The 26844-nt window shown below is 37.9% G+C and overlaps 4 protein-coding genes across 8 annotated transcripts in view; 3 read left to right on the top strand and 1 right to left on the bottom strand.

Annotated features, from left to right (window-relative positions):
- LOC140236076 (uncharacterized) overlaps positions 1-26844 on the bottom strand; it is a 52327-nt gene that overhangs the window by 17039 nt on the left and 8444 nt on the right. The gene's annotated exons all lie outside the window — the stretch shown is intronic.
- LOC140236246 (uncharacterized) lies at positions 1942-5870 on the top strand. Its single transcript, XM_072316210.1, has 5 exons — positions 1942-2024; positions 2377-3426; positions 3830-3967; positions 4488-4625; positions 5851-5870. The coding sequence occupies exons 1-5, from the start codon at positions 1988-1990 to the stop codon at positions 5868-5870; spliced, it is 1383 nt and encodes a 460-aa protein (XP_072172311.1). The 5' UTR covers positions 1942-1987.
- On the top strand, positions 4617-26253 carry LOC140236245 (uncharacterized). Its single transcript, XM_072316209.1, has 5 exons — positions 4617-4625; positions 22032-22145; positions 22819-22908; positions 23399-23485; positions 24342-26253. Exons 2-5 carry the CDS (start codon positions 22043-22045, stop codon positions 26036-26038), a joined length of 1977 nt encoding a protein of 658 aa, XP_072172310.1. The 5' UTR covers positions 4617-4625; positions 22032-22042; the 3' UTR covers positions 26039-26253.
- LOC140235982 (uncharacterized) lies at positions 14588-15346 on the top strand. The gene has a single exon (XM_072315969.1). It carries the CDS (start codon positions 14588-14590, stop codon positions 15344-15346), a length of 759 nt encoding a protein of 252 aa, XP_072172070.1.

The raw sequence follows: 26844 nt of genomic DNA, 5'->3' as shown, positions 1-26844 counted from the left end.
TCATAGAAAAAAATATTGAAAATATGTCCTTGTTTTTTAATAAATAATGCTACTTTTCATAAATTGAAAAGGGGAAAGAGCATCATGTTTTCATACAGTATTTTTATGTGTCAAAAAAGTCCTCTCCGAATGATGTACAGGTATACACAATGTACATTGGTCTTCTAACATCTCATTTACCACTTATCAAAGGACATTCAAAGATTACACGTAAAACCACTCTTTAAAAGTGTTGTGAAGTCCAATGAATCTGGCACAACTGCTTGTCTAAATTATGGGTTGCGCTTTTCTTTTCTTTTCTTTTTTTGTCACAACCTTTATGGGGGCATTGGTATGGCTTGTTTATCACATGATATGAAATTGCTCTACATTTCGATAAAACATATCAAAGGAAATGTTCTTTTTGAACTTAATTATCACGATTTTCATCAATCATTTACGGGCTAAACATTTTTAAAGCATTTGTTATGTTGTTATCTATATATGTCAAAAAATATGTCCTCTCCGAAAAAGAAATGTCCTCTCCGAATGATTTTTTTGACACTACTTATCTCAGCAACCATTAACCACAGGACATTCAAACTTTGCCTGTAAAAGCACCCTTGATATGCCTATTAGGGATATACAACAAATCTGGTATAACTGATTTGTGGAGTTTAGGATCATTAATTCTTCAATGTCATGATGACTGCCTTGGGGATTTTCCCATGAAAATCATGAATTTTCTAGAATAAAAGTGTTTGAAACTTAAAAACATGACTTTCATATTTACATGTTTCATGCAATAAAAAGAAAAGTTGATGACTTTAAGCTCCAATTTTTTAGATTATTTAAATTCAACTATCCTACAATGCAGCAACAAAAAATCAGGGAATACGAAAAAACTTTTTTTTTCACCCCCGTGAGACAGAAGTGCGTACCCTGATTGTAAAACAACCCATATTATCTGAACGTAGGTCCTAGTCAGCCCACGTCATATTGCACAGTCGAGAGTGTAATATGACATTTTGCTCTTCATTATGCTACATTAGATGTACAGTTGTAGACCCTTAATGTAGTGTGAGACCTAACGTTAAAAAGCTTGGGCCTGAGCCTGTGACTAGAGTATTTTTCTATGGCTAGATTCTACATTACTAGAATACTATCAAACACTTGTTACAGCATTCTAAACTTACAGCTTGTGGAAACCGATGGAAGCTTGGTAGAGTTCTAGTTAGTACGTACTTGCCATTTTCTGAACTCTAAAGTTAGGCCTAGAACTCTAGAGATATCTAGATCTAATTCTAGCCAGATTAGAGACAATTTAGATTCCATAGATTACGGGTCCACGTACGTGTACCTACGTACCGGTATATATAGTTCTTTACACCATAGCTAGCTTCGTACGTGTGCGCCGCAATTTTATAAAACAGATATAACACACACATAGTGTAATATGGTAAATACCGCAGGCGCTTTGTATCTTTAGATGGTGCGGCACCAATCTAAAGATACCTCGTGATGCACGGCATTTACCCTGTTCCACTCTGTGCAGTGTAGGCCTACATGTATTATCTGTGTACTGTACTGTAGACTACTACTACTACTAGTGTAAGAGTCTGCTAGTGTTAAATCTGGGTCAAATTAGAACCTAGTTGACAAACATCTAGACCTAGATTCCAGACCAGAGTTAGACTAGGCCTAGGCTAGGCCTAGTTTGCTGGACCAACTAAACAAGTATCTACATTGTACAGTAGTACATCATATGTATGATGTAGAAGTTAAATCCAAATCTAGGGCATTCTGTTTTGGCTCGGGCATCAGTGGATTTTTTTTTTTTCTTTTCGTCAAAATAGACCTGGCCTAGGGTCCAGCCTAGGCCTAAGAAAACCCTTTCTTGTGTGTTGCAGACTAGACTATTCAGTACCGAAATATTAACAAATTGACTTATAACTTAGTTTCAGTGCCGGCCCCGACAGTACCGAAGAAGCATGATGTTACAAAGAGGATGCCTGTCAAGAGAAAGTTACTCTTCAAACTAGAAGGTAGGAAGTAGACTAAATCTACTGATAATGCATATATTGGCAAACTTTTTGGTTTTATCATCATCTAATCTTTAGAAGCTGTATATCAAACAGTTTTTTGAACATACAACAACTTTTACTGAAGACATCTTTAACGTACATATAAATTAGGCTCATATTTTGTCTTACTTCCAGGTCCTTTTGTATGATCCTCTTTTCTTCACCTTTCCTCTTTCTTAATCTTCCTTTATCTGTCTTTAATATAATGCACTGATGAAAATAACACCAAAATAATCGCTTGGCCTTGGAGAGATTTATATCATATGAATGCTCTAATGATTTGTGAAAAAAGCTAATCAATTCTTTATTGCAGAGGTACCAACGGTCAAGAGAACTGCAGAGTGGGTTGAGAGACAGCAGGTGAAGGAGGTCATTGGGCGAATGACGGAGGAGGCCATCGAGCAAAAGACAGAGGAGGCCATCGAGCGTAAGACAGAGAAGGCCAAGGGGCGAATGACGGAGGAGGCCATCGAGCGAAAGACGGAAGAGGCCATCGAGCGGGTTATGGAGGAGGAGGCCATCGAGCGAATGACGGAGGAGGCCATCGAGTGGGTGATGGAGGAGGAAGTAATCGAGCGAATGACGGAGGAGGCCATCGAGGGAATGGCGGATGAGGCCATCGCGCGAATGACAGAGAAGGCCATTGAGTGGGTGATGGAGGAGGCCATCAAGCGAGTGATAGAGGAGGCCATCGAGCGAGTGATGGAGGAGGCCATCGGGTGGGTGATGGCGGAGGAGGTCATCGACCGAATGACAGAGGAGGCCATCGAGCGAAAGACAGAGGAGGCCATCGAGCGAAAGATGGAGGAGGCCATTGAGCGTAAGACAGAGAAGGCCAAGGGGCGAATGACAGAGGAGGAAATCGAGCGAAAGACGGAGGAGGCCATCGAGCGAATAACGGAGAAGGCCATCGATCGAATAATGGAGGAGGCCATCGAGCAGGTTATGGAGGAGGCCATCGAGCGAATGACGGAGGAGGCCATCGAGGGAATGACGGAGGAGGCCATCGAGCGAATGACGGAGGAGGCCATCGCGCGAATGACGGAGAAGGCCATCGAGTGGGTGATGGAAGAGGTCATTGAGCGAATGACGGAGGAGGCCATCGAGCGAGTGATGGAGGAGGCCATTGAGCGAGTGATGGAGGAGGCCATCGAGTGGGTGATGGAGGAGGTCATTGACCGAATGACCGAGGAGGCCATTCACCGAATGACGGAGGAGGCCATCGTGCAAGTGACGGAGAAGGCCACCGAGTGGGTGATGGAGGAGGCCATCGAGCAAATGACGGAGGAGGCCATCGAGCGAATGACGGAGGAGGGCAATGATCAGGTTGTCAAGGGAGGAGAGCAGTTCAAACAGAAGGCGGGTATGTTTATAAATCATCAGTTGTTGTTTCATTTGATTTCACATATTGCTTTTTTTCCTTTCTTTTACATGTTAGAAATTGTTACTGGTGTAATCAATAGTCTAGAAGAGTGTTATAAGGCCGTTTTGATGACTTAAATTTCTAATATTTAATGACATTTAAGAAATGATATGTTAGCCTACTGTAGCACTCAGATATCCCTGGTGACGTGGCAGTTGCAAGAGGTTGGTAGAATGAAAAAGAAGTTCATGATGGAACTTTTTTTAAATACAAAACTTGACATACAATGAGATGATATAATTTGTTTGGAAATGATAATCATCATCATAAAAATTATGAAAGATATAGAGGTCAAACATATCTAGCATGATTGGGTTTTTTTTTTTCTTTTGCTTTATTGCAGCCATTCAGGAGACGGTAGCAGCGGTGCAATTTGATGATGTGGCAGCAACAGACGGCAACGAGGAAGCTGGACAGGTGGTTGTGGCAGCAGCATCAAATGACAGGGCAGCTGAGCCAGATGACGTGGCAGTTGCACAAGGTGTGTTGAATGAAAAGAAGTTCACATTGGAACTACGTACTATAAGATAATATACTTAAAATGAAACAAAAAGAATAATCGTGATAAATATGAAAGATATAGAGTTTAAATGGGATGGCTGGTAACTGATCAATGGGAATCAGTGGGAATGTTGGGGCGTGATTGTTCCAATCCTTGTGGGATTCATTTAAGAGTACATTATGTATCTATTGTTGGGTGAAAATTATTTGGTTCAGAATGGTCTCATATTCAAGTAATGTGCAGTTTAATGTTAACGATCGCCCTGTAATGTTAAGGCATGCTAACCTGGAAACATTAGATTGCACATTACTTGAATATGAGACCATTCTGAAGCAAATAATTTTCACACAACAATAGATGTATAATGTACTCTTAAATGAATCCCTCAAGGATTGGAACAATCACCCCGCAGCATTCCCACTGATTCCCACTGATCATTTACTAGCCATCCCCTTTTAACAAATCAATGACTTTTTTTGCTTTATTTTTTATGTTGCAGCCATACTTGAAATGGTAGTAGCTGCGCCATTTAATGATGTAGCAGCAACAGATGACAACGTGGAAGCTGGACTGGTGGGTGTGACGGCCACACGAAATGACGTGGCAGCCAAAGCAGACGATGTGGCATTTACGCAAGGTTTGTTGAATGCACAGAAGTTAATATTGGAACTCCTTACAATAAGATGCTAATTTCATAAAGAAGCAACAACATAAAATCATTATCATCATGATAATTACGAAAGATATAGAGCTGAAACAAATCAACCATGATTAGTTTTTATGCCTCCATGCAAATACTGTAAGTGGTTGCTGGATCGAGGACTTATGATTTCAGGTCGTCCATCCGTCCTTTTTTTGTTCTTGCAATAATTAAAGAACTTTTTGCCGGGAGGTCAAAGGTAACAGAGGTCTTTACATTTGTGTCTGTTTTAACGGTAATCCCCCCCCCCAAAAAAAAAAAAAAATAATAATAAAAAAAAAAATGAGGGAATAACTTCAGACTAGGTTAATGTATGCATAAGTAGTATATGAGGTACCTTTTCAAGAGGTCCAGGAGCAGGAGCAGGAAGAGTAAACAATAGAATATGAAATATGAATAGTTGTATTGTTCTTAAACAAAGAAAATAATGATATTAACGATCACAAAATTAATCAGATTTGTATAATTAGGGTATTACTCGATAATATTCTATTGTTTACTGCTGAGTCTATTGTCTTAGATCACGCTCATAAATAATATTCTTTTGTTTTAACGGTGTGCTATTTGTTCGCAAGATGATGGTTAATAGTTCTAGCAATATGCTATTGTTTTAACGATGAGTTTATTGTATTAGATCATGCTCATGAATATTCTTTTGTTTTAACGATACACTACTGTCGACAACGTGCTACGATGGTTGATTGTTTTAGCATTATCCTATTGTTTTAACGGAGATGATGGTCGATGGTTTCAGCAATATCCTATTGTTTTATTGATATGTCTGTGTGTTGTTGTTTTTTTATTACGCTCATAAAGATTCTTCTGTTTTAACAGTTTTGTTATAATAGGTAACATGATAGTCCATTGCTTTAGTTATATATTATTGTTTAAATATGCAATCTATTATCTCAGCGTGATCTTTATTATTCCTTATAGATATTCTGCTTTAATGAGACACCGTTGTTTTTAGCAAACCCCGGCTGTGCTGTGACGTGTTGATGATGTCTATTGTTCATAACCGTGACAGTATCGGACACGCTTGGATAAGATGGTGAATTCGATGGAAGTATATTGCACCATCGTGTGAAAGAGAACAAGGTAAACTGTATCTTCTCAACAGGTGTGAGACGAGGTCTCAATTGTTATGTCTTAACCGTAACAGCGTCGGACACGCTTGGATAAGATGGTGAATTCGATGGAAGTATTACACCATCGTGTGAAAGAGAACAAGACAAAATTGTATATTCTCAACGGGTGTGAGGTATTGATCTGTATAACTCGATACAGATGTGAATGATGTGAAAAGCTGATAGGTCAAGTTTCGGATGCTTTAGTCTATCCGTATGAGACGAATATAATGCTTTGGTAGCTGTTGCGTTACCATGCAGTTCAAGTCATTTACCCCTCCCTATTCTAGAGTCTATGGAAAGATCCTGTAGCCATGTTATATTATTTTGTCTGCATCTAATAAAGTACAAGGAAACGAGTATATTACACTATCAGTAGCCTATGGCAGTACTATAACAACGCATACAGTTGATATAAAGTAATGGCATCGCCTTCTTACGATAACCGCAATGAATTGTTTTCTCTCTTTGCTAATTTGCGTCAATTTTCATGAAGAGGATAAAAGTAGTTTAGTTTAAATGATACTAACAATTGGTAATGAGGCTGTCAATTTTTTGGTCCTTCTATACGAATATATTGTCATGCAGGAAGTAATATTAAAATATTTCTTTACTTTTCAAATTATACCTATTTAGATCTATTATACTATGAGTGTAAGTATCATTTGTGTGCACGTTGTAATTGATAAATAACATCTATAAATATAATATATCGAATAAATCATACGAGGTTTGTTTAATTATACAAGGGCCTAGGCTGGTTATGTTTCCTTTATTTTCTAATGATCACCATAGTGATTAAAGGAAAAACAAATCCGTCCACTCAGAAAAGAAAATCGAAATGATAAACCCATTGCTTTTTAATGTGAGAAAAGTTGCTTTTTTTTATGCGGAGGTGATTTCCACTAATCTGTATTCGTACGATTAAAAGCTGAAAAGTGCAATCATTAACGGTTGCTACTACACACATATGTTTGATATTCTCCATCCAAACATTTCATTTTTTTTTTTTTTTTTTTTTTTTGCCGACAATGTTATACGATACCGTCATTTACGGTTCGTGGTTCACAATGTTGTTTTCCCCCTTATGTTTACGTTGCTTACGTTGCCATTAGCTAAAGATTTGGGGGCTAAACATTCTAGTAAAACTTGTTTCTATATCTTACCCATCCCCTCCCCCTCATTCACCGCATGAGTTTATCCTCACTGTCGATGTATGTGCAAAAAAAAAAAAAAAAATGAAACGAACCCTGCTACTAACTTAAGTGCATCCTAAACACTAGAGCGGGTGTCATGCCGCTATACTGGCACTGACCAGTGGAGATCGCGCGTGGCTACGAACAATACCCTTTCCCTGACGTCATATGCTTGGACAAAAGGACCGGTCTGCGTATCCCAACGAGTTCAAGAAATCGATAATAGAAATTCCCCTCTCTTGATATCCCCGACAGTGAACATGCCTCTTCTTCATTCTTTCTTAATAATTCGTTTAAATCATTATCTTCTCATAAAAAACTTGGTCGTTACAGTTTTGTTCTCGTTTTTTCGTATTTCTCTCTTCGTAGATTTGCATAAATGTGGTTTTGTTTTTTTCAGCCATCACACGTTCATATATCTTTTTTTTTTTCATCGTAATTTCATAACGGTGAAAGCATAAAATATAATACCGATACATGTTTTGAAGGTCAATCATTGAATTGAAATAATCTTTCTTATCAATCAGAAATAACAGAACTGAACCTCTCTTGGACAAACGGAAAAAAAAATCACACACACAATGTGTCATGTATTGTTATGCACATAATCTGGTCAGATACATACACATACACACGTTAAATATATTTATCCTCTTCACTCGTTCGCACAAAGATGTGAAATGTTGTTCCACTTCTTCATTCGCATCGTACAATGACACTCACACGATTATATTATGACACCCCCATGATTTATACTCTTGATACTCAAATATGACTGCAAAAAAGAAATTTGGATGCGTTACATGCACAGATTTAAGACTGCAAATGGTGAAATGATGAAACGATGAAATGATGAAACGATGAAAAGATGAAACAATGAAACGGTGAAATGATGAAATGATGAAACGATAAAATGATGAAATGATGAAAAGAGGAATATAATTGTCCTCATTCTTTCTCACTTTCGATGCCAAGTACTCACACCGTAATGATATTAGGTCAAGCAAAGTCAAATAAGATTTCCATGATATATTGCAAACGCGCACAGCTCCACCACACCATAACCTCCACATAGACCCCATTTCCCTGACGTCATATAATGCTTGGACAAAAGGACCGGTCTGCGTATCCCAACGAGTTCAAGAAATCGATAATAGAAATTCCCCTCTCCTGATATCCTCGACAGTGAACATGCCTCTTCTTCATTCTTTGTTAATAATTCGTTTAAATCATTATCTTCTCATAAAAAAAACTTGGTCGTTACAGTTTTGTTGTCGTTTTTTTTTTCGTATTTCTTTCTTCGTAGATTTGCATAAATGTGTATTTTTTGGAGCCATCACACGTTCCAATATCATTTTTTCTTTTTCACCGGAATTTCATAACGGTGAAAGCATAAAATATAATACCGATACATGTTTTGAAGGTCAATCATTGAATTGAAATAATCTTTTCTTATCAATCAAAAATAACAGAAGTGAACCTCTCTTGGATAAACGGAAAAAAAATCACACACAATGTGTCATGTATTGTTATGCACATAATCTGGTCAGATACATACACATACACACGTTAAATATATTTATCCTCTTCACTCGTTCACACAAAGACGTGACATGTTGTTCCACTTCTTCATTCGCATCGTACAATGACACTCACACGAGTATATTATATTAATACTCAAATATGACATTGAAAAAATTGCATGCGTTACATGCACAGATTTAAAACAGCAAAGTGGCGAAAATACGAAATGGCGAAACGGTGAAATGGCAAAATGGTGAAATGGTGAAATGGTGAAATGGTGAAATGACGAATCGACGAAACGTCGAAGTGGCGAATTTTATGTACAACATGCCCGTCTTCATAGAATTGACTTTGAATAATGTATCGCATGAGCCAGAATGGCCTGGACTATTACTTCGCTTCATGATATAATGTACAACTACGTCAGGAGAGAAAATGAATGACACATCATTCGGTGAACACCACGGATAAATTCAAACGTCACGCAAACCTATGTTTACAATACATAGCAAATTATATAAATATTCAGACGATGAAACGTTGTAGTGGAGAAACATTAAGATAGTAGTGTCAGTCGTTATATCGTGAGGATAAGTTCAATAGAACGGCTAGCATTTAATATTTCGAATGTATTCATACAGAATATTATGTATCATATACAGTCCCTCACATCTGAACATAGACCGTACAATCAGTGCTCAGCCGATGAAATGACCGGCTGGGGATATGTAACGATGTTAGCGTTAATACAATAAAAAAAAAAAGAAAAATTAACATTTGTAGAATATAATATTATGCGTGTGTACATACTTAAATAGCACCCCATTCATACTATTTTTCTCATTCGCATCGTTTCAACAGACAACCGTACCAATGAAGTAAATACGCAATCTCAACCACATTCACCAACTCGAGATATCGGAATTGAAACACATGGAACTTTTTCCTTCTTTTTGTTCATTTATTCAACTATACTTACAATCATGCGCAATATCCATATATTCGTTGATATCCTCCATGTCCTCACTATAAAGCTTTTGTCATACTCCATTACACGGTAAAATAGATATCCTATATATTTCAAAAATAATACACTGCATATCATTATGTCGTTTACCGTATTACTTTTAAACCGTTCTCGTGATATATTTAACGTGGATATACAGACACCGAGGAAGTCCATGTTAATTTGATTATATTTATTTCACTTATACGTTAAGTAACATTGTACTTTACTGGGTCAGTGCGTGAAACGGTGAAACGTTGAAATGGCGAAACCGTAAAACGGCGAAACGTTGAAATGGCGAAACCGTAAAACGGCGAAACGTTGAAAGCGACAAAGGCACTGGTGAAAGCGATGAATGTTGGGAAAGTGGTGAATATGGTCAAACGATGAAAAGACGAAAGTAATAAAGGTAGCGAATGTGGCAAAACTTGCCAATGTGGTAAAGAATGTAAAAAGTGTCGAGCGTGACGAAAGTAATGAATGTGGCAAAAATTGTGACATTTGTAAAGGTGGAGAAGATGGCGAAAGTGGTGAATTGTAGACTGGTATACGGTATCTTTAATTTCATGACTGTCGAATAACCATACAAAGTTCAAAAACTGAAAACAGGCGCCAATCTACCACCTGATGTCGCAATAATGTTCTACATAAACTAAACGAATCAACACTGTGCTTTCAAAGTTCTTACACTGGAGTGAGTCAATCATCCGTGGTAGCCCCTGTTGACATTCTTCCTTATGTCGCAATGATGTCGTAATATCTGAAAGGTTCTACCTTGCCCAGATGACTCATCCTTTGTAAATTTTGATCAATTCATTCGCTCTATGAAAACAGGAGTAACAACCGTACCAATTGATTTGAACATGTGAAGTCTAATAGTTTACACACTTGCGTTCTCGCTACTTTTGTATTCGTTCTCTCGCTGATCTAAGCGGATTAAAGCTGTTTTTCAAGTTCAGAACGAGCTTCTATAAAGAATCGTGGCTACACCATTTGGCTGACCTTCGATCGTGTGCTAAATCGGATTTAACTTCTTAGTAGACTTCAATAATAGATCGTGGATATTCCACCAGGCTGGGCCTCGTTCGCTCGCTAATCAAATCGGATTCAAGTTGTTTTTCAAGTTCATAACCGGCTTCTATAATGAATTTTGGCTATACCATTTGGGTTACACTTCGATCGTGTGGTACAGAATTGTACGTGGCATTGCTGAATGGTTTGTAATACAATAAACTATGATGCCTGAATATGCTTTCGCTGGGATATAATTACAAAAATCATCTTCCACGATTTGGTTTTTTTTTTCCTATGGTCTAACGACTTGGGAGTAATATAAGATGCTTTGACCATAATCAATTAAACGAATCAACACTGTGCTTTCAAAATTCTTACACTGGAGTGAGAGTCAATCATCCGTGGTACCCCTCGTTTACATTTCTTCCTGATGTAGCAATAATGTCGCAATATCTGAAAGGTTCTACGAAAACTTAACGAATTAAAACTCAAAGTTCTTACACTGGAGTGAGAGTCATTCATCCGTGGTACCCCTTGTTTACATTTCTTCCTGATGTCGCAATGATGTCGCAATATCTGAAAGGTTCTACCTTGCCCAGATGACTCATCCTTTGTAAAGTTCGATCAATTCTTTCGCTCTATGAAAATAGGAGCAACAACCAAATGTCATTCATCTGCAGTCTGACCGTCTAAGGAGCAACATCTTTTTAGAGTTCTTCCTTACAAGTTTTCACTTACCTATGGTATCATGGAAAAGGTATACAGCTGCACTATATGTGGATTGGATTTTAATCGCATGTACAACTTGAAAAGACATCAACGTACAAAGCATTGGAAGGAGGAACGAGTGATTGCAGTATGCGATGTCTGCGGGAAATTTTTTTCCCGTCTAGAAAGCTACAGCGACAGCGGACAGACGATAAAACTGATAAGCCCGCACAGAAAGTGGGTACATCTAGACTTGAACTGCCAGATGAGATCATCAAGGAACTGGAACCAAACCTAGTCGATGTTTACCATGCTAATTGGATGCATATCAAATCGTCGATGAAAGAAGGCAAGATACTCGCCAAGTACAATTGCTTCTTGCCCAAGCTGGATATAACAAACCTCAAAAGCTGTGCCGAAGAAGTGTTTTCAAAGCAAAGTACCGCGTTTAAAATCAATGTGGCCTTCGGATTTATTCTCCTGAACAGTGAAACAAACGAGCGGAGATTTTATTACTCATCGGGGAACACGCGACTATTTGAAACACCGTTTTTGATAAAGGATCGTGCCACATTTGACGCTTTTATCAAATCACTGGAAGAAATGGATCCGCTTGAATACGCAAAGATGCAGCGTCCCGATTCAAAATGGATCGTGGATGCTGTAAGCAACGTGACATTTTTCGTCTACAAGCTTTGCGATCACCCCATTGAGACTTGTTCTTTTCTACCACCTTATATTCTGGAAAACAAGAACGTTGTGTCGCTGATGAAAAACCCTAATACTAAACAAACTTACACGGATAACTTGTGCTTATTTCGCTGCATAGCCCTTCACCTAGGCCATCATCAGAAGGCTCTGGAAAATGCCACACTAGATTTGTTCAAGATGTACACAAAACAGTCTTGCAGCAGCTTTAAAGGAATTAAACTGAGTGAGCTTCATCACATCGAGGATCTGTTTAAAATCAACGTCATGGTATATGAACTCGTAGAACGAGATAGAAAAAACGATGAAATTCAAGCGGGGGAACCTGATGAGGAGAGAAAAGGCGGAGAAATAGTAGCGAGGCTCGTCCGACGGAGTTTGAAGAAACACGAGACTACTCTGTACGTCAATCTTCACGAAGGTCATTTCAGCTATATTACCAATATCGACAGATATACTCACTCGTTTCAGTGTCGCAAGTGTTTGAAGTTGTGGAAGACTGCGAAGCAGCTACATCGTCACGAAGCTTCCTGCGTGTGCAACGGTACCACCAATGTGTATCCCAGAGGAGTCTTCGTGAATCCACCGTCGGTATTCGACAAGATTCGAGAGGAAGGCATAGCGATTCCGAACGAGTGGGATTATTTCCCACATTTTGCCGTCTTTGACTTTGAATCTTATTCAGAGATGACAGCTGAGAAGTCAGGCGGTGATAAATTGACGTGGACTCGCGAACACATACCACTTAGTGTCAGCGTCTGCAGCAATTTGCCGAATTATCAAGACCCTTGTTGTTTTGTTAGTGGAGGGGAACCAAAAGAAATAGTGGGGGATATGGTGCGATATCTCATTGAGATAAGTCAAGAGAGCTACAGAATCTTAACCCAACAATTTGATGGAGTTATAAACGAGTTAAGGGAAAAGATTCAGACATTAGGGGGTCATGACGAAAGCAAAAAACAAAAGTCTTACCTAGAAAATGTGCTATCTACTCTAACAAGTCATTTAAAACAGATACCTGTTTTTGGATTTAACAGCGGAAGCTATGACATTAACTTGGTAAAGCGATATTTACTACCATATCTAGTTGAAAATGAACCAATCAAACATCTGGTCAAAAGAAATAACAATTACATGTCCATTGACACCGAACATATGCGCTTTTTAGACATAACCAACTTTCTAGCACCCGGTTTCTCGTACGATCAGTTTCTCCGTGCCTATGACTGCTCCATGTACAAGGGTACATTTCCATATGAATGGATGCATTTTGATAAACTTGACTATCCGTCCCTTCCACCCAGAGAAGCTTTCAGCAGCACCCTCAAAGGTACCACTCTTATCGAAGAAGATTATGTCCATTGTCAAGATGTCTGGCAACGGGAAAGAATGTCTACGATGAGAGACTACCTAGTATGGTATAATAACTTAGATGTCAAGCCCTTTGTGGAAGCCGTCGAAAAAATGGCTGAAACATACCGCAAAAGAAAAATCGATCTTTACAAGGATGGTATTTCTGTTCCTGGGCTAACGTTGAAATATCTCTTTGACATTAGTCCATCTGCCAACTTTGCCCTATTTGGCAATCAAGACCAAGATCTGTACCAGACTTTCCGTCAAAATCTTGTTGGTGGTCCCTCTATCGTATTCACGCGATATCACGAAGCGGGTCAAACGCATATACGGGGTGGTAAACTTTGTGAAAAGATACAGGGTTACGACGCGAATGCTTTATATCTCTGGGCTCTGAGCCAAGACATGCCCACTGGTTATCCAACGCGTAGGAAGGAGGAAACCTCCTTCAAGAAAGAGAGAAAGCCTTTTTCGATTAAGGCTCAAGACTGGCTAGATTGGGAGGCGCAGAAACGTGGAATAAAGATAAGACACGAAGGCAACGGTTCAGAAAAACGCTTAGGTCCGCGTATGCTACCGGTCGATGGTTGGTGCTCAGAGACTAAGCAAGCCTTCGAATTTCAAGGCTGCTATTTCCACGGTCACGCTTGTGAAAAGAATCCTCGTCATGCCGAAGACGAGATGCGGCAAAAATACGTCAAAACTGTGGAGAAGAGAAAGTATCTTGAAGAATTGGGGTACGAATTTATTGAAATGTGGGAATGTCAGTTCGATGACATGTCAAAGGTTGATCCCAAACTTAGGCGCTTTCTTTGCGAGAGAAAGAAACCACTCGATTACAAATCGAAATTATCCCTAGACGAAATCATTCAGGACTTACTAGAGGGCAAGCTGTTTGGATGCATTGAATGTGATATTCATGTTCCCGATCGTCTGAAACCATACTTTGCGGAAATGACACCCATATTCAAGAACATCAATATTTCTCGGGATGACATCGGATCATACATGAAAACCTACGGGAAAGACCATAATATCATGAGTACCCCCAGAAGGAGTTTGATAGGCAGCATGTTTGGCGAGAAAATCTTTCTCGCTACACCACTCGCAAAATGGTACCTGGAACACGGCTTAGTAATCACTCGTGTGTACCAAGTAGTAGAATACACACCAATGCCATGCTTCGCTGATTTTGCCGATGCAGTGTCTGATGCGCGTAGGGCTGGGGATAGCGACCTTTCAAAGTCTGTTATAGCGGACACCATGAAGTTGATGGGAAATTCATCCTACGGGAAAACCATTACTAAGAAAACTAGATTTCGGAATAATAAAATTACCGATTCTTCCAAAGCTAGTCGCCTCGTCAATGAGATTTTGTTTCGCGACCTGAACGCCATCACTGACGACTGCTATGAAGTTGAATTGTCCAAAAGCAAAATTGCGCACGACTTACCGATACAGATTGGCTTTTTCGTCTACCAGTATGCAAAGTTGAGAATGCTACAATTCTACTTTGACTTTCTCGATGTTTTCATGGATAGATCCGACTTTGAATATGTTCAAATGGACACAGATTCGGCATACTTTGCCTTAACTGGTTCGAGTATTGAAAATCTGGTCAGACCTGAGCTTCGACAACAGTTTGAAGTTGAGAAACATCACTGGCTTCCTCGCACTGACACGGAGGAGCACAAACGTTATGATAAACGAACACCGGGTCTTTTCAAACTTGAATGGGAAGGCCAAGGTATTGTAGCATTGTGCAGTAAGACATGGTATGGCTTTGGTTCCAAAGACAAATTTAGTTGTAAGGGAGCAAACAAAAGAAATAACAACATTACCTTTGAGAAATACAAGCGAGTATTGCAAGATCGAACAACAGACTCGGCAATCAATCGTGGATTCCGAGTAAAAAACAACCACATACTTACGTACAAACAAGAACGAAGTGTATTCACGTTCTTCTACCCCAAACGCAAAGTGGCAGAAGATGGAATTAATACCACGTATCTAGACATATAAAAAACAAAAAACATTAACATATGTTATTTCTCTTGACCAGTTTATTCAGTTTCTATTTCTTTTGAATCATGTGAGTTCAAGGCATGGCGCTCCATGTGTAAAGTGTATATGAGATGGCATTATACTTCTTTGAATTTGGTTGAATGTCGCTTTGCCACAGATGTGAAATTTAAAACTTAAAGTTTCCTATTGTCATTTCCCTAACTTGCCATTGGAATATGTACTTTGATTTATTTTCCATAAGACATGTGAGTATTATTAAATTGTACTTGGTAGATTGGCGCCTGTTTTCAGTTTTTGAACTTTGTATGGATATTCGACAGTTTATTTCATCATGTTGTATCTATGAAAAATATTTGTAACTTAGATGTCAACTGTGACAATAAGTTCTTTTATAATAAGAGAGATCCGATTGTAACACTGCTCTTGTTTCGGATAACGCGCTAATACATATATATATATATATATATATATATATCTTTTCTGTTTGACATATTCCCATGTCATTGCAGATTAGAGAAATTTTCAATTTCAAACTAATACATCACTGTTGGAATAGCGATGCTGTTTTCAATGACTTAATTAAAATGACTGTAAATATTAACCTGTGATGAGTATTACGTTACTGATTGCGCAATAGGAGATGGAGTATATATATTTTTTTCAAATCACATGTTTCATCGATTGCTGAAAATCAAACACATTTACTCATTGAAGTGTAATTAATTATGTACAACCACCACTATAAAAAAAACAACAACAGATCGATGTATTTTTCTTAAGAACTATTCGTGAACATGAAAGGCTATAACTGTGACTCAGTCCTGTCAAACTTATCCGAACCCCCTCACCAGTCCCAGGGATTTCGTACTCGTTTCTGTAAATAATACAAAAAAAAATAATGATCAACTATACAGACACAATCAACTGTTCATTCAATGTTAATTCATCCGATGTAAGAGATATTTCGAGGCTCGACGTGCGTTTGATGTTTGATGAAATAAACTAAAGCGTACGTCACATGAAGCAGCTACTTAACCATACATCCTGTCTACCCGAGTCCATGAATTTAAAGATACCATGCATTTACCAGTCTACAATTCACCACTTTCGCCATCTTCCCCACCTTTACAAATGTCACAATTTTTGCCACATTCATTACTTTCGTCACGCTCGACACTTTTTACATTCTTTACCACATTGGCAAGTTTTGCCACATTCGCTACCTTTATTACTTTCGTCTTTTCACCGTTTGACCATATTCACCACTTTCACCAGTGCCTTTGTCGCTTTCAACGTTTCGCCGTTTTACGGTTTCGCCATTTCAACGTTTCACCGTTTCACGCACTGACCCAGTAAAGTACAATGTTACTTAACGTATAAGTGAAATAAATATAATCAAATTAACATGGACTTCCTCGGTGTCTGTATATCCACGTTAAATATATCACGAGAACGGTTTAAAAGTAATACGGTAAACGACATAATGATATGCAGTGTATTAATTTTGAAATATATAGGATATCTATTTTACCGTGTAATGGAGTATGACAAAAGCTTTATAGTGAGGACATGGAGGATATCAACGAATATATGGATATTGCGCATGATTGTAAGTATAGTTGAATAAATGAACAAAAAGAAGGAAAAAGTTCCATGTGTTTCAATTCCGATATCTCGAGTTGGTGAATGTGGTTGAGATTGCGTGTTTACTTCATTGGTACGGTTGTCTGTTGAAACGATGCGAATGAGAAAAATAGTATGAATGGGGTGCTATTTAAGTATGTACACACGCATAATATTATATTCTACAAATGTTAATTTGTTTTTATTGTATTAACGCTAATATCGTTACATATCCCCAGCCGGTCATTTCATCGGCTGATTACTGATTGTACGGTCTATGTTCAGATGTGAGGGACTGTACATGATACATAATATTCTGTATGAATGCATTCGAAATATTAAATGCTAGCCGTTCTATTGAACTTATCCTCACGATATAACGACTGACACTACTATCTTAATGTTTCTCCACTACAACGTTTCATCGTCTGAATATTTATATAATTTGCTATGTATTGTAAACATAGGTTTGCGTGACGTTTGAATTTATCCGTGGTGTTCACCGAATGATGTGTCATTCATTTTCTCTCCTGACGTAGTTGTACATTATATCATGAAGCGAAGTAATAGTCCAGGCCATCCTGGTTCATGCGATACATTATTCAAAGTCAATTCTATGAAGACGGGCATGTTGTACATAAAATTCGCCACTTCGACGTTTCGTCGATTCGTCATTTCACCATTTCACCATTTCACCATTTCACCATTTTGCCATTTCACCGTTTCGCCATTTCGTATTTTCGCCACTTTGCTGTTTTAAATCTGTGCATGTAACGCATGCAATTTTTTCAATGTCATATTTGAGTATTAATATAATATACTCGTGTGAGTGTCATTGTACGATGCGAATGAAGAAGTGGAACAACATGTCACGTCTTTGTGTGAACGAGTGAAGAGGATAAATATATTTAACGTGTGTATGTGTATGTATCTGACCAGATTATGTGCATAACAATACATGACACATTGTGTGTGATTTTTTTTCCGTTTATCCAAGAGAGGTTCACTTCTGTTATTTTTGATTGATAAGAAAAGATTATTTCAATTCAATGATTGACCTTCAAAACATGTATCGGTATTATATTTTATGCTTTCACCGTTATGAAATTCCGGTGAAAAAGAAAAAATGATATTGGAACGTGTGATGGCTCCAAAAAATACACATTTATGCAAATCTACGAAGAAAGAAATACGAAAAAAAAAACGACAACAAAACTGTAACGACCAAGTTTTTTTTATGAGAAGATAATGATTTAAACGAATTATTAACAAAGAATGAAGAAGAGGCATGTTCACTGTCGAGGATATCAGGAGAGGGGAATTTCTATTATCGATTTCTTGAACTCGTTGGGATACGCAGACCGGTCCTTTTGTCCAAGCATTATATGACGTCAGGGAAATGGGGTCTATGTGGAGGTTATGGTGTGGTGGAGCTGTGCGCGTTTGCAATATATCATGGAAATCTTATTTGACTTTGCTTGACCTAATATCATTACGGTGTGAGTACTTGGCATCGAAAGTGAGAAAGAATGAGGACAATTATATTCCTCTTTTCATCATTTCATCATTTTATCGTTTCATCATTTCATCATTTTACCGTTTCATTGTTTCATCTTTTCATCGTTTCATCATTTCATCGTTTCATCATTTCACCATTTGCAGTCTTAAATCTGTGCATGTAACGCATCCAAATTTCTTTTTTGCAGTCATATTTGAGTATCAAGAGTATAAATCATGGGGGTGTCATAATATAATCGTGTGAGTGTCATTGTACGATGCGAATGAAGAAGTGGAACAACATTTCACATCTTTGTGCGAACGAGTGAAGAGGATAAATATATTTAACGTGTGTATGTGTATGTATCTGACCAGATTATGTGCATAACAATACATGACACATTGTGTGTGTGATTTTTTTTTCCGTTTGTCCAAGAGAGGTTCAGTTCTGTTATTTCTGATTGATAAGAAAGATTATTTCAATTCAATGATTGACCTTCAAAACATGTATCGGTATTATATTTTATGCTTTCACCGTTATGAAATTACGATGAAAAAAAAAAAAGATATATGAACGTGTGATGGCTGAAAAAAACAAAACCACATTTATGCAAATCTACGAAGAGAGAAATACGAAAAAACGAGAACAAAACTGTAACGACCAAGTTTTTTTATGAGAAGATAATGATTTAAACGAATTATTAAGAAAGAATGAAGAAGAGGCATGTTCACTGTCGGGGATATCAAGAGAGGGGAATTTCTATTATCGATTTCTTGAACTCGTTGGGATACGCAGACCGGTCCTTTTGTCCAAGCATATGACGTCAGGGAAAGGGTATTGTTCGTAGCCACGCGCGATCTCCACTGGTCAGTGCCAGTATAGCGGCATGACACCCGCTCTAGTGTTTAGGATGCACTTAAGTTAGTAGCAGGGTTCGTTTCATTTTTTTTTTTTTTTTTTGCACATACATCGACAGTGAGGATAAACTCATGCGGTGAATGAGGGGGAGGGGATGGGTAAGATATAGAAACAAGTTTTACTAGAATGTTTAGCCCCCAAATCTTTAGCTAATGGCAACGTAAGCAACGTAAACATAAGGGGGAAAACAACATTGTGAACCACGAACCGTAAATGACGGTATCGTATAACATTGTCGGCAAAAAAAAAAAAAAAAAAAAAAAAAATGAAATGTTTGGATGGAGAATATCAAACATATGTGTGTAGTAGCAACCGTTAATGATTGCACTTTTCAGCTTTTAATCGTACGAATACAGATTAGTGGAAATCACCTCCGCATAAAAAAAAGCAACTTTTCTCACATTAAAAAGCAATGGGTTTATCATTTCGATTTTCTTTTCTGAGTGGACGGATTTGTTTTTCCTTTAATCACTATGGTGATCATTAGAAAATAAAGGAAACATAACCAGCCTAGGCCCTTGTATAATTAAACAAACCTCGTATGATTTATTCGATATATTATATTTATAGATGTTATTTATCAATTACAACGTGCACACAAATGATACTTACACTCATAGTATAATAGATCTAAATAGGTATAATTTGAAAAGTAAAGAAATATTTTAATATTACTTCCTGCATGACAATATATTCGTATAGAAGGACCAAAAAATTGACAGCCTCATTACCAATTGTTAGTATTATTTAAACTAAACTACTTTTATCCTCTTCATGAAAATTGACGCAAATTAGCAAAGAGAGAAAACAATTCATTGCGGTTATCGTAAGAAGGCGATGCCATTACTTTATATCAACTGTATGCGTTGTTATAGTACTGCCATAGGCTACTGATAGTGTAATATACTCGTTTCCTTGTACTTTATTAGATGCAGACAAAATAATATAACATGGCTACAGGATCTTTCCATAGACTCTAGAATAGGGAGGGGTAAATGACTTGAACTGCATGGTAACGCAACAGCTACCAAAGCATTATATTCGTCTCATACGGATAGACTAAAGCATCCGAAACTTGACCTATCAGCTTTTCACATCATTCACATCTGTATCGAGTTATACAGATCAATACCTCACACCCGTTGAGAATATACAATTTTGTCTTGTTCTCTTTCACACGATGGTGTAATACTTCCATCGAATTCACCATCTTATCCAAGCGTGTCCGACGCTGTTACGGTTAAGACATAACAATTGAGACCTCGTCTCACACCTGTTGAGAAGATACAGTTTACCTTGTTCTCTTTCACACGATGGTGCAATATACTTCCATCGAATTCACCATCTTATCCAAGCGTGTCCGATACTGTCACGGTTATGAACAATAGACATCATCAACACGTCACAGCACAGCCGGGGTTTGCTAAAAACAACGGTGTCTCATTAAAGCAGAATATCTATAAGGAATAATAAAGATCACGCTGAGATAATAGATTGCATATTTAAACAATAATATATAACTAAAGCAATGGACTATCATGTTACCTATTATAACAAAACTGTTAAAACAGAAGAATCTTTATGAGCGTAATAAAAAAACAACAACACACAGACATATCAATAAAACAATAGGATATTGCTGAAACCATCGACCATCATCTCCGTTAAAACAATAGGATAATGCTAAAACAATCAACCATCGTAGCACGTTGTCGACAGTAGTGTATCGTTAAAACAAAAGAATATTCATGAGCATGATCTAATACAATAAACTCATCGTTAAAACAATAGCATATTGCTAGAACTATTAACCATCATCTTGCGAACAAATAGCACACCGTTAAAACAAAAGAATATTATTTATGAGCGTGATCTAAGACAATAGACTCAGCAGTAAACAATAGAATATTATCGAGTAATACCCTAATTATACAAATCTGATTAATTTTGTGATCGTTAATATCATTATTTTCTTTGTTTAAGAACAATACAACTATTCATATTTCATATTCTATTGTTTACTCTTCCTGCTCCTGCTCCTGGACCTCTTGAAAAGGTACCTCATATACTACTTGCATATGAGAGTGTCAATGATCTGATTATATTTGGGGGCCATAAGGTCAAAGGTCAGAGCTTTTCGGAAGTTGGCTGTGGAATATATATTTCTGATCTTGCAATGGAGGATGCATAGATTTTGACTGCGTGCAATCAAGAAGCCATCTAATTTTATTTTTAACATGTTTATGTAAAGGGCCAACTAGCATTCTACCAACATGATACATTGACATTGTGCGTCTGGACAAGTTAAACATCAATTTGAACAATTTTACAAGAGATATTAACAAAGCATTTATGTTTTAAACTACATGTATTCTAAGGCCCAGGTATTCATGATTACTGGTGTTTTACAATGCCTTCACAGCTTGTTATGCACAAGCCTATGAGAGCTAGTGAAACTTAATTGCACCATTTGTACCATTGCACAGGTACCATCCAAGATGTACCATTGCACGGCCTTATGACACCACAGTAAGATTTGTGTTGAATGCTTTGTCCTTGCTAGCTGAGCCTGTAAACGATTTACCTCTAAATTGCTTGTTTTGTTTTTTTTTTTGTTTGTTTGTTGTTTTTTTTTACATGCAGCCATACTTGAGATGGTAGCAGCAACAGATGACAACATGGAAGCAAGACAGGTGGATATGGCAGCCACACCAAATGACAGGGAAGCTGATCCAGGTGACATAGCAGTTTCAAGAGGTTTGTAAGAAGAAAAGAAGTTCATATTGAAGCTACTTATACAACTATGCCTACAATAAATTGATGAGATATTTGTAAGAAATAAAGTGTAGCGAACGGGGACGACACATAAAATCAGTCTGGTCTTCCAAAACTCCATTTTAAACCTCTGTCTAGACATGTGTTTAACTCTTGCGTATATTCTTGGACTGGTGACAAATCAGGCATTTGGCTCTAATAGTTTATTTAAGTTACAAAACAAAACATAGTAGTCTGTGCCTTTAATCTTATCCCTGAATGTTTATCATAATTTTCTTCTTCAAAATCATTGTATGTCTTGTATACACAACTGGTAGTAGACAAAATTTGCTAGTATTGAACCGATCGATAATATCCATACAGGAATATGTTTATTGTAATGATGTTTTGAATATTGTTAATGATGATGATATTGCTTAATATGGTAAAACGGTCATATCTCAAAGCGGGACCATTTTGCCATATTCTATTCTATTTTAGAAGTCACTATACTATTTTCTTATGCAGAGAGAGCTTTGTGTCTAACTACACACACTTTGCATGTCCTTTGCAGATGAACATGTCCTTGCGTATAAGAGTGACATATTTTTGCGAAGGGGAAAAGAATGCCAAGAGCAACTCTGTCTTACTGTATTTCTTTTATTTCAATATTCAGGAATTGGTGTAACACCAGAAGAATTTGTCACATTTGAAGAAGAACCTATGGACACAAGTGATGATGACAATTTCGTGGCACAATCTCAAGGTACTTTGATCAATTTTGTTGTAGTTAACTTGTCTTTTTGTTTTCAATGTGGAAGTACACGTACTGCTTCAATATATCACATGAAATAATATTTCAAGTAATAATGCTATTTGGGAATCCATGTTTGCTCAGGTCACAAATTAAGTTCTCATGCTATTTGCTTAGAATGTATGTGTGCCCAATTTACTCTTAATAAATTTGAGAGACGTATTTTAGTTGCACCAACGTTCACAGCAAACGTTCAATAAGCACTGCAAAGTGTATACTATACATGTATTTTGAAGTAATGAAAATACTGCTCTGAATGGAAAGGGCGTAGGAAAACACTATAGTGAGGAGTGCATGAGATCATATTTTGCTTGCAGGAAGTGATAAGAGATTGAGGAGCCAGAAGGCAATAAATAGCCTCATTTGTTTCCCCCTTTCAAGCCCATAATGTGTAGCATTTATCACTAATGAATGTGGTGCTTTTGTGTTGGTTTTCCCCCAGAAGACTCCTTATCTACCCTTGAGGGTAACCACAAGCAACCTCTAAACTTTCCACCCCGCAATGAAGAGCAACAAGGTCCCATGAAAGGTAATTAAGTTTCCTTTTCTTTTTCTTGTTTTCATCTTCACCCTTCTTTTCATATCCTCAATTCTCCAACTTATTTTCCTTTCATATTTTCTTTGCAGTTCTTCTTCCACCTTTATATATGAAGCTCACTCAATTTTCACTCAGGCCGCAACATGCTACAATTCATGCTTTGAATTTATGATAATTACGAAATATCATTTTTTTTAAATATGCAAATAACCAGTAACTGTTGACTGGCTTTTTAGCTCACATGCACAGAAGGTTAAAATGATTTGGGTTTTGTGCAATGTGTGTTGTCCATACATTTTCTCCTCCAGAGGCTGTGGGCAGATTCAACCAAACTTATATTAATGGGGGTTAGGAATCCAAAAATGATTGTATGATGCGTGTGGCACCCGGGTGGCATGGAGTAGAGCCTGTAATATGGAAAATTAGGGGTAGGAAATCCTGGCTTCCTCGGAGGTTAAAGCTTGAAACAGCCTCATCAGATTTAGAAGGATCCATGGTAGTTGTGAAAAATTGTATGCTTGATGTCATTCTGGGTGAAAAAAAAAAATCATGGTACAACCCAAAGGGAGCACTCCATTCACAAAAGAGGGGTGTGCTCTTTACTACTACATGAGGAGTTATGTTAGACGTGTGGATAGCTTAACATAATGTATAAAATGTATAAAGAATAAGGGGGGGGGTCTAATTCTTGAGGGTCTCACAATATATATCGCATCTAAATCCAGAAGTGTATTTTCACATTTTTGTCTCATTGCAGAGCATTCATATTCCATTCAACATATATGAAATCAAATGACAAAGAAGCAGGTAGACCCTACTATTTTTCTTCATTCTTTCTTACTTCCAGCTAAGACACGTCAGACATTTGAGGCACAGACCAGAAACAGCATCCACAAGCATCCTATGCTCCCACCTTGCAGCTGTAGGGCACGGTGCAAGGACAAGATTAGCCACGAAGAAAGGACCAAAATTTGGGAGAAATTTTGGTCGCTGTCGTACAATAGACGAAGAGACTGGATTTCGAATAATGTCCGTAGGGTCCCCAAAAGCGTGATAAAGAACAGTGAAAGCGAGTCACGCCGCACTTGCACTTTACTTTGGAAGATTGGTGAAATTAAGGTTTGCAAATCATTTTTCCTTAGTACTCTTGGCTACAGAAATGATAAAGTGGTGCAATTTGCACTTTCTAATGTTAATGAGATTCCAACCTCGGGGGTCATCATTGGAACAGAAGGTGATAAGAGAGGACTCCATGAACCGTCCAATAAGTATTCAGAAGAGTACAGACAGCAAGTTATTGATCACATTGAGTCATTTCGTCCGCAGGTATCCCACTACAAGTGTGATCATGCGCCTCATCGCAGATACCTACCCTCAGAACTCACAGTGAGACATATGCATCTTGACTTTTGTGAGCAAGTGAACCACACATGCTCCTACACCTACTACAGGACAATTTTTAAGAGTTGTAATATATCGTTTGCTGTACCCAGTAGTGACCTATGTCAAAAATGTGAAGAGCACAAACAGTACCACAAAGATGGTCCACAAGAGCACCAATGCGAAGATTGCACTTGTGAGGAGTGCCTGATGTATCATAAACACAGAGAACGAGCAAACCAAGCAAGAAAGGCAATGGAAGATGACTGTGCCCAAATGGAAGAAGACAACAACATTCTTGTAGTCACTGCAGATATGCAGAAAGCAATAACTATGCCTAAATTACCCTCTAAAGATCATTTCTTTGCCAAGAAGTTAGTCCTGTTTAATGAAACATTTGCATCTCCAACACGAACAGGTCCAAAGACATGCATAGTGTGGCATGAGGGAGAAGCTGGGAGAAAGGCTAGCAATCTAGCTAGTTCGTATTTGCACTTCATCAAAGGTAACAGAGACAAGGAACATGTTATCATCTACAGCGATAACTGCTGCTCTCAAAATAAGAATTGGACTCTGTTTTCTGCATTTGTACGAGTAGTAAATGATCCCAGCCTTGCGGTGCAGGTGCTCACAATGAAGTATTTGGAACCAGGCCACACTTACATGGCGGCTGACAGCATTCATGGAAGCATAACGAAGAAGTTTAACAATCGTTCTGCTATCCACGACTTTGGAGACTTTGTGGATGTCATGCAGTCCTCACGAAAGGACATGACTTGTCAGGCAATTGATCACACATCCATGTATCTCTTCGAGGACCAGTCCCGAAAGGTTGGAAAATTTCGCTTGAGGGATGCACGTGTTGTACAATTCCGTAGGGGCTCACTGAACTTGTTTGCTAAGTCTTCTCATGAAGAGCTATGCTTCAAGGAAATTGACTTCCTGAAGAAGGGCCCCAGGAAAGAAATGACTGCCATCATGACACAGAGAGAAAGCCTACTTGACAATGTGACCACTATGGCACTACCCCGTGGCATTTCACAGTCGAAAAAAGACGAGTTGCTGAAGTTGGTCAGAGCAGTGCCACAGCACAAGAAGAGATTCTTTGAAAATCTGCCGGTAAATGATCAAGCAGCTGACTTGGAAGTCGAATTTGATCACTGATACAACAATACATTCTTGTCCATGAATTGTTGCCTTTTGCTGCTTTAGTCTGCAAATGAAATAGCAATTATCCGGTAACTGGAGAACGGAATGATACTCTTTTTTTTTTCTTTTGACTGTTAGTGGCTCCTGCTCTCATGGCTTTTCGGAGAAACAAAACTTCAGAATACTGAACCCTACATGTATTTCATATTTTGAAAAAAAAAAAAACAAAACACAACAACAACAACAACCTTTGGAATAATGAGCACGCGCATCGATGCAACAAGTCTCGGAAATAAAAGTCTTGGATTCAATTGGACTATCAGGCCTCCCGGTTCACAGAATTTGTGTGTTCAGAATAACAGATGATGAGCATCACCCGGTATTTGATGACTTGTATTACTGACAGACTTGAGACTGGCTGTTATATGCTCTCCTGTAAATTACTGTGTCATTGTTTTCGGTATTAAGCATTGGCATGTTTGTGTTCCGGTTTCCTTTAAATAGGGCTCAGAAGAAACATTTGTCCATATTTTTAAATGACAAGTGATAATAGTACACTGGATATTTCAAGAAGTTGTTAGCTACGAGTGTATGATTATGTGGGAATATAGATAATTTTGTTGTATACTACACTGTACATCGTGCATGCATCGTGGATGTAGACGCACAGTATATGTGACCGTGCACCTCAAAATGAACAAAGTCGCACTAACTGATTTTGCGTGAGGACTGAAAATAAGTGAAATGGGTCAACCTAAATGAACCTGATTTTCTCATATTTTCTAAAAGAGTGGGTCTTCTTTTACATTATGCTAAAATTT

This window comes from Diadema setosum, chromosome 12, assembly GCF_964275005.1.
Source record: "Diadema setosum chromosome 12, eeDiaSeto1, whole genome shotgun sequence".
In the NCBI taxonomy this organism is placed as follows: domain Eukaryota; kingdom Metazoa; phylum Echinodermata; class Echinoidea; order Diadematoida; family Diadematidae; genus Diadema; species Diadema setosum.
Note: the sequence above shows the minus strand (reverse complement) of the source record. Positions and strands in the feature narration are given on the sequence as shown.

What these genes read in the sequence shown, in the direction of transcription:
- LOC140236246 (XM_072316210.1), top strand. Translation starts at nt 1,988, where the DNA reads ATGCCTGTCAAGAGAAAGTTACTCTTCAAACTAGAAG. An exon ending in TGACGTGGCAGTTGCACAAG is followed by an intron (nt 3,968 to 4,487) that starts GTGTGTTGAATG and finishes TTTATGTTGCAG; the next exon opens with CCATACTTGAAATGGTAGTA. An exon ending in CGATGTGGCATTTACGCAAG is followed by an intron (nt 4,626 to 5,850) that starts GTTTGTTGAATG and finishes TAACCGTAACAG; the next exon opens with CGTCGGACACGCTTGGATAA.
- LOC140235982 (XM_072315969.1), top strand. Translation starts at nt 14,588, where the DNA reads ATGAAGTTGATGGGAAATTCATCCTACGGGAAAACCATTACTAAGAAA.
- LOC140236245 (XM_072316209.1), top strand. Translation starts at nt 22,043, where the DNA reads ATGGTAGCAGCAACAGATGACAACATGGAAGCAAGACAGGTGGATATG. An exon ending in TGACATAGCAGTTTCAAGAG is followed by an intron (nt 22,146 to 22,818) that starts GTTTGTAAGAAG and finishes TTCAATATTCAG; the next exon opens with GAATTGGTGTAACACCAGAA. An exon ending in TTTCGTGGCACAATCTCAAG is followed by an intron (nt 22,909 to 23,398) that starts GTACTTTGATCA and finishes GTTTTCCCCCAG; the next exon opens with AAGACTCCTTATCTACCCTT.